General features: G+C 39.1%; 1 protein-coding gene across 2 annotated transcripts in view; it reads right to left on the reverse strand.

The window, feature by feature from the left end:
- cnnm2b (cyclin and CBS domain divalent metal cation transport mediator 2b) overlaps positions 1-14,117 on the reverse strand; it is a 63,390-nt gene that overhangs the window by 21,849 nt on the left and 27,424 nt on the right. For both annotated transcript variants that reach the window (XM_067441434.1, XM_067441432.1), the window contains exon 2: positions 3,421-3,564. In XM_067441434.1, the coding sequence (XP_067297535.1) occupies positions 3,421-3,564 (144 nt within the window). The remainder of the gene's footprint in view (positions 1-3,420; positions 3,565-14,117) is intronic.

The raw sequence follows: 14,117 nt of genomic DNA on the forward strand, positions 1-14,117 counted from the left end.
GAGCAGCTTAATAAACAAGAAGTTAATATTAAGTGCTACATTTAAACTTATTGCCTGTTATTTCGCAGATGAAAATGGTTCCAAACAAAGCCACAGCAGAACTGTTTTGCGTTTCTCAGTACTGAATGAATCAATCAGTTTGTACGAATTGGCTGAATGAATGATTCAATGACTCACTCAATAAGAAAGTCAAGGGTCAATTCCAATTGGAAGTGAGCATCCCTATAATGCCCCACTCCCTCCGAAGGGCAGAGCCCTTGAAGTGGGGACTTTGGAGGGAGCGGAGCACTTTTGTGTCATAATGAAGACGTTTGGAATGCACTTGGCGAAGGGAGCAATGACAGACTACACAATTCCCTCATTTTTTTCACCTGGAATGTTACCATGACAAAGCAATGACATGAATCGATACGCTGATTCATAACCGTTTGAATCTTTGTTTTGAAATCGGCCCATTACTATATAAGTTGTTATTTAGGTTTTTTGCACACAAAAACTATTCTCGTCACTTCATAAAATTATTGTAGAGCCACTGTAGTGAGATGGCCTTTGTAACGACGTATTTAGTGCCTTTTATTGGTCTTGAGAGAGGAAATGTCATTGGTGTCAATGAAGGCCTTTCTGAGCCTTCGACAAAAATTTCTTCATTTGTGTTCCGAAGATGAATGGAGGTATTACGGGTGTCAACCGACATTAGGGTAAGTAATTATTGACAGAATTTTCATTTTGGGGTGAACTAACCCTTTAATATGACAAATAAAATGTACATTTAAAAATTTAAGTTTTTAAAATATGGTTTATATACAGTATGTGTGTATATGTGTGTGTGTGTGTGTGTGTGTGTGTGCATATAATAATAATAATAATAATAATAATAGATTTTATTTATAATGCACTTTTCATTCCGAAGAATCTCAAAGTGCAACAAAGGTGGGGGGGGGGGATAACAACAAAAAAAGAATAACAAGTAAAAATATAGAATACTACAAACAATCAACCAACACAGAAACAGAGCTGATGGTGAACAGAAACAGAGCTGATGGTGAACAGAAACAGAGCTGATGGTGAACAGAAACAGAGCTGATGGTGAACAGAAACAGAGCTGATGGTGAACAGAAACAGAGCTGATGGTGAACAGAAACAGAGCTGATGGTGGAAGTCTCTGTTAGCTCCGCAGCACACTGTGGTCCACTCCATGTTTCAGATTTCTCAGCGGCAGTGTCCCGATGACATCGCCGAGGCACGACAGCTGAAGACCAGATGATGGGTCTTCTTCATGATGATTCAAACGATGGGGATCGCTGCAGCACCATGCAGGAGGCAGAACATTCCTCCGGGCACTTCTGTGGACACACCGGGGCCGGCGCAGATGTCCAAGCCGCTCCACGGTCGCAATGCAGGACGGAACAGCGGCGCAGCCGAGAAGCGGAACATCCCAACATCATGCCGGACGCCGACGACGAGAGCCCGGATGACGCTAGCCCGGTGCAAACTTCAGCCACCATGCAGCCCAAGCCCAAGGGAGACCACCAGTGAGCACCCGCGGCGAGAAACATCAAATGTCCTCCAAATCAGAAACCAACCGCAGCAATTCAAACGTAAACATTAGAGAAGCGGTTGAAAACGGTGAAACGACGAACAACGACCTCTCAGTGGCTGCCAGCAATCAGCAACAGTCCCAATTGTAGCTCTGACTGTTAGACTAGTCACAAACATAAGGACATAAAATAAAATGTAAATCTAATAGTACATAACATGATTTGTTGTGGGTGGAGAAGCGGCGAACAGACAACGCCAGCGTCCTCTCCCCCACGTTGCCCATCAAACGTTGCATCAAGTTATGTGCCTATAACTTTATAAGTTAAGCAATAAACACATTTCTTACCTAAATGCATAAGGGAAATGTGTCTATACATCACAGCGAAACAAAACAACTTAAAATATTCATTTTAAAATGTTAGCTCCAACTCTCTCACCATATCTAAATTTAAAATGAATCGTGAGGATTTGCCACCCTGGCTCAAATGATCATAAATGAGTTACAGACCCTGCTGCTGTCTCCTGTTTGTCTACCCCTGTAAGGTAACCCAGGGACTCTGTTTGAAGAACAAACATATCTTCCTTTATCCTCCTCCTCTCTCTCATCTAACAGATCATCAGAGGCAGCGACGGAAGCGTGATAGTCGTCCAGAAGAACCTTCAGGAACGGTTCTCTGTCCATCTCGAAAGCGACCAGTTCCTCAAGCACATGCGAAGGATTAAGCAGGTCAGCCTAACTTGTCATTGACATAGGAGATTCTATTTTCTCCGGGGATGCCGTGCTGTCTATCCCCTGTGAGGGATCACGACACACATCCTGTACAAACACCGCTCTCCTGCGCAGCACTGCGGGGTGAAAGTTTACTGCACTGCTTACAGAAGATTGCTGTCTGTAATGCTCTTGGGCATGCTCTGGGCCCAGACATGCCGGGCATACCACGTGCGGATCCTTAACTGCAATAGTAATTCCACATCCACCATGACAAGTGTGAGAAGGTGCTCTGGACATGTTAGCCTTCATAGAAGAAGTCATGTGAATCACTTTTTAAAGTCACTTTTTATCTATTATATATGCTTGGTTAAGTATTTCACTACACTTCTTATTTTAATTGGCCTGACGCACTATGTCAAGTGGTAGCTTGTATTTTGGACAGTTTAGTCTTACCAAACTAAGACTAAGTGTACTGAAAAAAGGACTCCAAGCTTTGGGCCTGTGCAGCTGTTTATATAGAATGGGGTGGAGCTTCTCGGGAGGTGTAATTGCATAGGGCTTCACAGATGGTCCCACAAGAGGCATTTGAGATGTTGAACGAGTCAACAGAAAAAGAACTCATGTTAACTAATTGAAACCTTATTGTAAAGTGTTACCATAAAAAGTAAACGATTTTGGTAATGTCAATCTACTGAAACTAAACTACATAAAACTAAGGGCCAGATTGACTAAACGGGGTTATATTAGCGCAAGACCACAATTCCAAAAAAGGGAGTGGAAAGTTCTGTGCCTGATGTACTGTTGATGCGCAAATAAAAGAACACAGACGCAGCCGGATCTTTCCATAATGACCAATGCAATCTGCCTAGAACAGTTCAAATTAGCATCTGGTTTAAGACTTTTTTGTGCGTTAAGTTAACTGTCCATACCTTTTCAGAGCTATTACGCCAAAAGAGGGTTTGGGCTGGCGCAAGCTGTTAGTAAATATGGCAAAAGTACTAAATGGGGAAAATTGCTCATATTTGAACAAGCTAGTATTTTTTTAAGACATTAGATACAAAATCCACATTTATCCATGACACTGTCATTTTACACGACTTTACAATGGACTTTTTAAACCGCTCGTTGTAAAAACACATGCAAAAGTACATGACATTCATGGCACATACTATATAAGTCTGTCTCATCCAGGATTTCAGACTTGATGATTTCTTCAATGACATCCTCCAGGGTGATAATGCCAAGAACTTCGTAGAATGGGTCGCCTTCTCCTTCGTTGTTAACCCGTTGGACTATTGCCAGGTGAGATTTACCTAGGAAATAATAGATTTGTTTAGAGTTTTATTAGAAAAACAGTTTAAGCTGTTTGTTTCGAAATGTAATCAAGCTTAAAATGAACTATTTTCTTTTTAGAATACAAAAGATATTTGAAGTAATTTTTCAACAGTTTTCGCTCATTAATCTAAAGCCAGTAAGGGTCCAAAACAACACTGGACCACATTGACTTTTATTGCCTTTCAATGTGTAACTGCTGTTTGCAGGCTGATTATGGCATTAGCATCAATCAACAATCCTATTGTGCTTTCTACATCAAATCTTAACAAATTATACAACATATGTACTGTACCTGTACAACCAACATGCTAGAGTATCTCAAAGAATCTATTACATGAAGCCACGCTCTCAAAAGTCTGATCCTGTTTCCCAAAACACTGAAGTGTTTTGTCTTTGATATTGAAGGTCTAGAGGTCTAGAGTAACTGGGTTCAGTCTCAAAATATTGTGTATTGTGTCTTTGAACAAAAGTAGTCCAGTCTTGGTGAGATATCTCCACTGGAGTGGACAAGCATGTCATACGCATTGTGCTGTCTAAAAAAACTTTACACAAAAGATTCAATGAGCTCCTGCTCCTGATAATTGGTGTTTATTTCAACTAACTGAAAACTGAAACCCTGTAAAAGGACATGGGTGAACCTTGCAAGTTTCTCCCGGAGCTTTAATACATATCCCAAAGACAAAAGCGAATGCCTCGTTTTGTGTATACTGTCAAGAAAAACACCAAACAAATTCTTTGCCTTTTCTCAGCTTGTGAACTTTTAGAAGGAATTTTCCAGAGGGCCAGGCTAATATTAGCCCTGAAATGAAGTTTCCATTCCACTTGGGCAATATTCTCACCAAAGCGACTGCTGGGTGATCTGATCTGTCTCAGAGCTGGTCGTTTATATGCAGATGGCCGTTTGCTGAAATACTAGGAAGCCTGGGACGCACTTGTGGCAAACCCCATGACAACACACAAACAATGATTGGCTATAAATCTCTGCTTAAGGAGTGTGGCCTTAACTTGAGTGTGTGTACCTTATTTTCCTTATTTTGCCACTGCAATGACATGTTTAGGCATGTAGCTTGATTCACTAAACATCCAAGAATATGTTGGAACAAGTGTACTTTAAGTTTGCAATCTTATGTTTTTTATCACCAAACAAAACAAAATTATTATTAAAAATAACTGTCTTATTATCTCAGTAATTTCATTCTCATTTTATTAATACTCAAAGGCTACTTAGATGACCTGGGGCCGGTTGCATAAACCACTTAGACTAGTCTTTTTTCTTTAAGACTGGCCCTAACTTTTTAAAATAATTTACATAATATGGTAGATCAGTTCATTTTGAATTAGAAAAGTAACACTGATTACATTTTGACCAATTGTTAGTTGGACAAATAAGTGCTTAAGACACAGTCTTAACGTAGTGGCTAAGTTTATGCAACTAGCCCCTGATCTGAGATTATTGTCCAAACTCATCTGCACAACACTATAAACAAAATCTAATTTAAGGTCAGATAAACCTAGTCTGTTAAATGACTAAACCTCAAAAGGAACACTTACAAGCAAACAGAGTTACACTAGTTCTAAAGGGGGACATGTAAAATTATGTGAAATGTGGCAATGTAACATGATGGTAAGTGTTACCAGTGTTACCACAGTAAACAACTCCTCAAGATAGTATTTAAATAATATCATTCAATCCTTTGTATGCAAGTGGAAATGAATCACCCTTAAAGAGAGGACGTAAGGGCAAGGGTCAAGGGGTAGTAGAAGTCACAAGACTAAATAAATAAGTGCTCAAGCATTAAATCTCAGCACAAAAAAAGGGTTTATTTAGGCCACAGTGGAAAAAAACATGTTTACTTTATGTATTTTCCTTCATAGGTTCCCTTGAGTACACCATATCTCACCCCTTCAAGGAAACAAGGATATTAGCTTCTCCTCTGTTCTATACTGGGATTATGTAGAGAAAGAGAGAGAAAAAAAGTGTTTTATCATTCTGAGGATAGGTGCTTCTTTTCATCACTGCAGTGATTTCTAATGAATATCTTTTTGAATAATGAAAGATGGAGAAAACTTCATATTTGCAATTAAATCGGATGTCATTAGCTTAACTTTAATTTTGCTTTGACACCTTTATATTGTACATTATTGGGCAAAAAAGTCAATTATAGTATAGCAATGTATAAAACTTTTGTTAAAGTCACTTTCAAACCTAGCAAGTGGAATCTATTGCGAAATTTTCATTTTCAAATATTTCGCCCTCACAGGAAATTCCTATATAGTGAGAAATCCTATTGAAATTGGATTTTACAGCTGAAAATTTGCTGAACAATGGCAGATTTGATCACACCGTAATTCTTAATACTCATATTCAGACAAAATGAAAACATAGAGAAGCTAAAGCAGACATGTACAATACAAATTCAACCTTTTTTGAAGGCTTAATACTGCACATGACATTTACTGTGAAATCTAGACTTCAATCTTTTTTTTCAAATGTATATATCATGATTACAAGTTTATATAATGTAAATGCAACTTCAATCCTCATAATTGTGACTTTATATCTTATACTGTAACTGCTTGTATACAGAGGTGGACAGGAATAAAGTTATTTTACTTTATTACTGTATTTAAGTATCTATACAGTGATTTATTTAGTTTGAAATATGAGGAACAATATGCTTTATGAAATGCAGTGGAGTAATAGTATGATTTTATGCTTTGGAATCTATTGAAGTAAAAACATAAGTTTCCCAAAATAAAACTTCACACCAATACCATTGGTCAACACCAGTGTGGTGATGTCACACAGAGCCCCAGAGCATATCTATAAGAGCAGAGCTAACAGACATAACCTAAGCTAAGCTCATAGCACACCCATCTGCCAAACAAGGCGAAGATGAAACATAGAGATGATATATCTACATACGATTCCTATACTGTCAGAAAAAAAGGTACATTGCTGTCACTGGGGCGGTACCCTAAGGTACAAAACTGAAAAGGTACGAATATGTCTTTAAAGTACTACTATGTACCTTTAAGGTACTAATTTGCACTCTTAATGTACTTTTAAAGGTGCACTATGCAACTTTCCGTCCACTGGAGGGCGCCTATTCTAAACCAAGGCGTATTTTGATGACGCCAGGTGTGAGCGCAGTATTTTGGGACATGTGGTCTTCACCTCACAGCCGGTGGAAAATAGGACTCGGGCAGAAATCATGTTTATGGATGCGGTTATTAACGTTACTGTAGTGTAAAGCAGAGCAGGAACAAGTGTTGTGCGGTTAAGCACGGCCGCTGGATCAATTGTTATACAAAAACACACGGCTCGCGAGTACCGGGACTTTTATTATGACGGGACGGGACAGTCGCTAGGCGCGCGCACTTTCGCTTTTTCCAGTCAGGTAAAGCAGCTATTGTTATCATATCAGATACATTTAAGGGGCCAAGGGCTTCGGCCATCCATCCGCTCTCTTCCCTTAACTGAAATGAAGTAGTGGGCTGTACTTTCCACATGATTGACATCAGGTTCAAGTACGCCCACAAGCCGTGCGAGTTATTCGTGTATTGCAGGTTGGCTGGTGGTTATGTTGCCCGCATACCGCCTCCCATGGCCGAGACTAGTATTACGACACCTGTCGGGCCGGGGCTAGTAATGCTAATTAAGGTTGATATCTCTGCAGCACTATAACTTGACTTTTTTTTTAATGACATCATCGCCCTTATTTCTTCTCATTCTTTTGATGAAGGTCATTTTTTTGATATTTTTACCTCAATTTTTACACATGGCACCTTTAAGGTACTTATATGTACCATTTAGGGGTTAGTAAGGTACAAAGATGTACCTTTTCACTTTTGTACCTTAGGGTACCGCCCCAGTGACAGCACTGTACCTTTTTTTCTGAGAGTAAAGCCTATGAGAGCGGACCAAAGGGAGCATGCAAATGAAGAATTCCCAACTTCCAGACTAATGGTCTCTAGAGAGGCATCAGAGAATGGGTAGCTGACCGCGATTTAAACCATTCCAACTGTCAAGGCCTGCTCAACCTTTCAAAGACTCTATTAGGATGGGAGCAAATCCATATACAAGGAGCATAATCCTGCTTACTACCCACGATTAACAACTGTAGAGGATGACAAGCGAGATAGTGGAAGTCACACTCATGCCAGTCTCTGCTAGTTGATAAATTGTGGAGCTTTTTTTCTGTCAAGTTCAACCTTAGGTGGATATCTTTAGCCTTGCTTAATTAGCCCAGCAGAAAGGATGTGGAAGGTGAGATAAGAAACTCCACCACCAGGAAGTTCTGCCCTTCTTGAACACCCAGTTTATGAACTGGGGAGGGTATTAGATTCCATCTGTCAACCTTATCATAGGAAGGATCAACCTTAACCAAGAAGAATGGAATGAAATTGGGCCACCCAGCAAAATCAATCATATTTCAACTCCTAGAGAGTAAAACTAGGAAGGGCTACAAGTCCATCTGCCCAGCTCAATCTCAATATATATTGGGATATATATATAAAAATATATCCCACTGTATTGTCTTTTACAATACAGTGGGAAGGGCAAGAGACTCCTCAAGCACATAAAGCAGTTCTTTTTACTTGGCTTTGATACCAGATGAAGGGCTAAAAGAGTGGAAAAATAGGCCGAACTGAAGTCTGGGCCACATCAAAATGCCTAATCCATCTCAAGTTCTAATAAAGATTGTATAAGATAGGTCTTCAGTGTCAAGCTCAACCCAGCTGATATCCATGAGGAATCTAGCCTTTCTTAGAAACCAATGGATTTGAGAGGGCAGCCGATGAGAGAGCTGGATGGATTTTTCTGAAATAGTCCACTTAACACATCATATAGTAAGCTCCTGATATGCACAGAAGTGAAGAATAAAGCAACCAGGAAGGAAAAGAAAAGGGTTAGAGTAAAAATTATATCTAGCTCAATTGCCCATCTTTCCCTTCCTGCTAGCCGAAATCACAGCCTTCAGGTCTGATTTCGGCTTCCTCCCAGCTTGGCGCCTCTTCCCCATACTCTTCGGAGGACAGGTTCAAGAAGCCAATCTACCCTTCAGCTCCTCTCTCCAAGAACAGAAGACTTTGAAAGAGCCTGGACCCAGTGAGGGATATTTTTTTAAGACAACCGACTGCACTGTCGCCTCCCTGAACTTCTCAACCACAAGCCGAAAGCAAGGTAATGCAAGACTGGGGCACTAAGGAGGTCTTTTTAACTCTTCTTAATAGTTAAGCTACAAATGCCTCTCCGTCACCACGAATGCCGCCATGGATATAGGCTGATGGAGTGGGCCGTCTGTTAGAGTATAAGACTTAGATGTAATGTCTGTTACTGACTTCATATCTGGTTCTTCAGAACCAGAAGTGAGCAAACTGCTCTCATCACACCTGGAAGAAGCCGCTACCCAGACTTCCGGGCCAGATACAAGAGCCGCAGAGCTACCCAGAGAAGTGAGGGAGACCTCTTCAAGCTCCTCTGATAGCCCCATTAGAGATCCCCACGATCGCAGCCACCGTGCTGCCTCAGCAGATGCAGGACCCAAACCGCAAGGCTCAGAGGCTTCACTCCCATCACTCGTGAAGTGAGTCACGATTTACATGGCTCCTAAACAGTTGACACACCACTTATGTGCATCGCCTGGTGTAATATAATGTAGACATTTCTTTCCTTCTCCTATCTTATTTTTATTTTCCTGCCTCCGTTGAACTAGATCCTGACAAACACGAGACTTTTCCACACACAATTACACTGCTAACTGAAGACAATGAAGCTGATGTTTGCAGAATAGGCTATGGGTATTGCCGTGAAGTTGCCCGTGCCCTAGTTCTGTTAGGATGCATCCCCGTAGCGTCAGCAGCTGACGCAGTGTTAAGTACCCTTTAAAGGGAACATATCGTTCGGTCATTTCAAAATGAAGAAATCGCGACCTCCTCTGAGAAGCAAAACCATCATTGATTTGTGAACAAGTTGATTCTTTCCAAATTAACCTGTTGAATTGGTTCACGAATCACACTGAAAAATTCATTGTCAAATCGGATCAGATTGTAGCCATTCTTGACACAACAACTCACAGATCTGATGATATGTTTAAAATTAGCCAAATACCATTAAATGGCACATGACGGATGACACAAAATAGTTATTAATGTAGTATTTTAATATTGATCATTGTAAATAAAAATATTTTGATCATGACTAAGTAAATCTGCTGTAAAAGGGTGAAACGAATAAATGTGGAAATGTCTGCATTTGTGTGTGACTGTCTGTACAGCATAGGCTATTATAGGTCAAATAAATCCCTGCTGCTCTACAAGTTTCAAATGATATAAAACTAGTTTGCAACGCATTACTCTGTAAATGTTATTGTGATGTCTATACATTACATTTTTATAATATCCATTAAAATGTAGTTTTATCACATTTTTTAAATATTATATGGTGTAATATTTAACTTGTTTGCGCACTTGATTTAACATTAACTGGTAATTTTAGTATAATAAATTTTTAATATTTTGATTGTGTTTAATAACCTTTGGTAATGAAATAAAAAGTTTGCTTATTTGTAGTTCAATAAATATTTAATGTCTGCAGTAATCTTTTGTATTAGACCTGAATAATGACTAGTGATGGCTTTTTTAAAATTCCTTTCACAAAATGTCTGAAACGATGGCCCTATTTCTCAAAACTCTGCACACAAAACCACAAAACATGCACACAAGATGCAAAATGTCACACATCTCTTGCAAAAGCAAACAATTAATTCAAAACTATTTTATTTTTCTTCTAAACTTTGGGTAGTAACTCTACACAAACAATTAAATGATTTCATAAATGCATGGAAATCAAATTTCTGAAAACACTAAGTCTTGATTTAATCAAAACTTTTGAAGTGATCAATTTATGTAAAAGAAATGTACACATGATTGTTGGTGGTAATTTGGTAATGATTTAAATGGCATTGTTCCCTAAATGAAACAAGAGCTGTTAGTTTTGATTGAACATAGTGTGTCTTTTACTCAAGTAAGAGTAATTAAAATCTTACTTGAGTACAAGTAAGAAAGTACATAAATAAAGTAAATACTTGAAAACTGTACTTAAGTAGAAAGTAAAAATACTCCATTACTCTCCGCCTCTGTCTGTCACATCCCAATGGGTAGTCAGATGCCCAAACCCATTGTAAAATTTCACAGGTCCAACATAACACTCCTCATAATGATACATAAAACATCAAATAAACTAATTAACTAAGAATATTATTGCTTCATTATAAATCAATACAGGTAAAAAGAGAAATGCTAGATTAAATTGACGTTTTCAGTTGGTCACATTTGATAACATTCATTACCATCACAATCTTCAACAGCACTATTGTCATCAACGTCATCTTATTTAGACACTATATACATACATACATATATACACAATGCATGTACATTGTATATAATTGTGAAAGGGTAATAGCTAAGCAGTAATTTGTGGATGTGAGCATGAGAACATCTACTGCTCCCCCTCAGCTCTTCTGAGACTCATTGTGTGCTCTTTTCCACCATTTCCAGTTTAAGTCTTGGAATGCAGTTTGTCATTTTTTTCCATAGCGTAATTCCCACCATAAATAGTCACGTAAGGCAACAAGGCCACTGTCTCAGACAGACAGTGATCAGCCTTCTCAGAAAATATTTTAGTTCTGACAACTACTGGGACACTGGAAATGATCGGTGGGATATCACAGATTAAGTGACGTATTTCATAAGACAACTTTCTGAGAAAATCATTACATTGTTATCCAAATACTTGACCCAACATTTCTTTTGTAACCTTATACCCATAACCTATAAATAGCTTTAATATTTTTAAAAGATTTTAATCAAATAAAGGACAGAAAAATCTGGGTACACTGTATGTCAAGATCAGTAAAAAAAATAATATGACAAAGCAAGTCTCAGAATATGTGTAAAATAATATGTGGTACAGCTCCTCAAAAACTTGTGATTTTTATGAATTAACAATTTATGACAGTAAAAAAATATTTGTTACTTTAAAGGTGCAATATGTTAGCCTGACGTGGTCATACTCAATTTTAGTCAGAATATGAGTCTGATACTGCTCCATTGGGCTTTGATTATGGGGGCGTATTTCAACCGACACAGGAAAGACCTCAATTGGACAGACCTTCAACCAATCAGAGCTACAGAGTAAGTGACGTATGTTGAGCGACGCATAGCTGTCAACAGAACTCACCTGCACACATGCTGCTTGGAACTTGTAGAAGATGAGTGTAAACAAAATGTAAACTATTATTTGAAAGCTGGAACTGAACCACGGCGGGAAAACACGGACCCGATTGTCTCATATTCCACAATAAACTGCTCTTAAAAAGTCAATAAACAAGTTGCGAAAAAATATAACTTTTTGTCTTAGCCTACCTATATGATGGCCGTTGTCTCCCTTCCTTGTACCTGATTGTGATGTTTAATATTCCTCTCTTGTTGTTCCAAGCATGCTAAATTCTCTCATCATTTCAGCTGTAAAAGTCCACTTTATGTCACGGTGACGGAATGCGTCTTTTGGACTAATGATTTCTCATTGGGTGCCATGGCCACTGTCGTCAGCATTATTTATTTGCTTTCATCTTTGTGAGCCGAGTCTGACCACCAAAACTTTAAGATTAAACAAGACGGTTCATTCGTATTATTTTTAAAGCCATGACACTCACTGCGGAAGCTCGGGTTGCCATAGAAACATGACACGCGCTTGAGACTGCACTTACGCGTTAGCTGGAGCAAATATGAGCTTTTTTACTCAATTTGAGCATCACAGAAAACATCTGTGATAGTTCACCTGAGATTTTGTTGCTAATTTTAAATATATTGTTGAGTACATTATTACCGTGCGCTTGCATTAAATCTGCCCACTTTCTAAACGGCTGAGAGAGCGCGAGCGAGAGAGAGAGAGCTCGTGTTTTTTTTTTTTACTTTTCTAAACCTTATTTCCCAGCTCACACTTTTCTTATCCTAATTTTACAATTTGCAAGTTACACAAAACTCACAAGTCGTGCTGATCAAGGCCAGGTGTTCTCCGAGTCCGATCGACTCAGCTATTACACACAACATTAAACAGACCTGGCTGGGACCCGAAGTAATAGATGGGACCATTTAAAATACAGACCCGAACCCGTGCAGGTCCTGGGTCCACAGGTCTCTGGTGCTCCGTGAAAACCTCTACGGCAAAACATCTTTCCCATCGACAAATGCCTTGATCGCGGTCCTCTGTTCCTCTTATAAAATGAATGCGCTGACTATATGTTCTATAACAGATGTTCTACACATCTCTGTTCTTCAACCCAAGCACTCTTTGATGACGTGGCTGATTACGTTTCTGATGATAATCTGTCAATCATCACCCTGACAATGTGATTGGTCTGAACAGGTTCTGTTCGGGCATATAACTCCTCTACAGATCGAGTCCAGACCGAACTTCCCGACCTAAAAATGTTGTGGGTGGGGCTAAGTTCAGCAGGCATCCAGGCTAGCAATATGTAAGATTTGTGCAGTAAAATATCCAAAAACCACTTGGCCAGTGTTATATATTTTGTTCAGTTGAGTACTTACAATATCCCAAATGTTTCAAACTATTTGTAAAAAGTAACCGGGAAGTGTGAGGAAGTCACCTGTCAATGACGTCATATCAGCGTTACCCTCGGTTTCTGCTTTTACTGCCGTAGAAACCATAGCAACAGACCTGGACAACTGCGTAACGTCTAGCGCTGTTGTAGTTTCATTCAAACATTATGGTCCATGGCAAGCAGATTTTGGAACAAGATGATACATTTGAGGTGGCAAGGGCTTTGGAACAAACTTCGACTTGAAAGAGATGCCAGTCTTGCATGTGCTTTATTAGACAGGTGAGAAAATGTACACAAAACGAATCAGTTATGTCACTCAACACGATTAAATATTAGAATATAAGTATGACGTAGATTACTGCTAGTCTCATACAGCCAAGAAACTAGCACACAGAATAACATTATAACTGTCAACACGCTCAAATGCAGTTTAGACCAAGTGAAACAGCATTGCATTCCCTCACAATTTTAATTGGTCAAATAAACTGACCTGCATGAGTAGGAATTCAGCACTTGCAGGTAGTTCGTTAGAATGAAATGTCCTCATTTCTTTACATCCCCCGGGACTTACGTGTGTGGCGCTGCTATCTGTCTCTTATTAGTAATCGCACCCTGCTTCCTACCACAGTCATGTTAAAAAAACAGGAAGGCATTCACTCATCCAAAAACAGTATTAGATCCTTCGGTATGACGGCGAGTTCCATGGTCCCATGCTCATTCAATGCGTCATCAATCTACACTTTTGTTAGAAGAGGTTAGAGACCCCTAGCAGCCATGAAATACATAGTGTATCTTTAAAATAATTAAATATATTTAAAGTCTTTTTAAAATGATGATTAAGATGTGTACACCCATGTATTCAATGTCTAGGGGAAATATTTGATATTATTAAATCATGA

Source organism: Pseudorasbora parva, chromosome 4, assembly GCF_024679245.1.
Source record: "Pseudorasbora parva isolate DD20220531a chromosome 4, ASM2467924v1, whole genome shotgun sequence".
Lineage (NCBI taxonomy): Eukaryota > Metazoa > Chordata > Actinopteri > Cypriniformes > Gobionidae > Pseudorasbora > Pseudorasbora parva.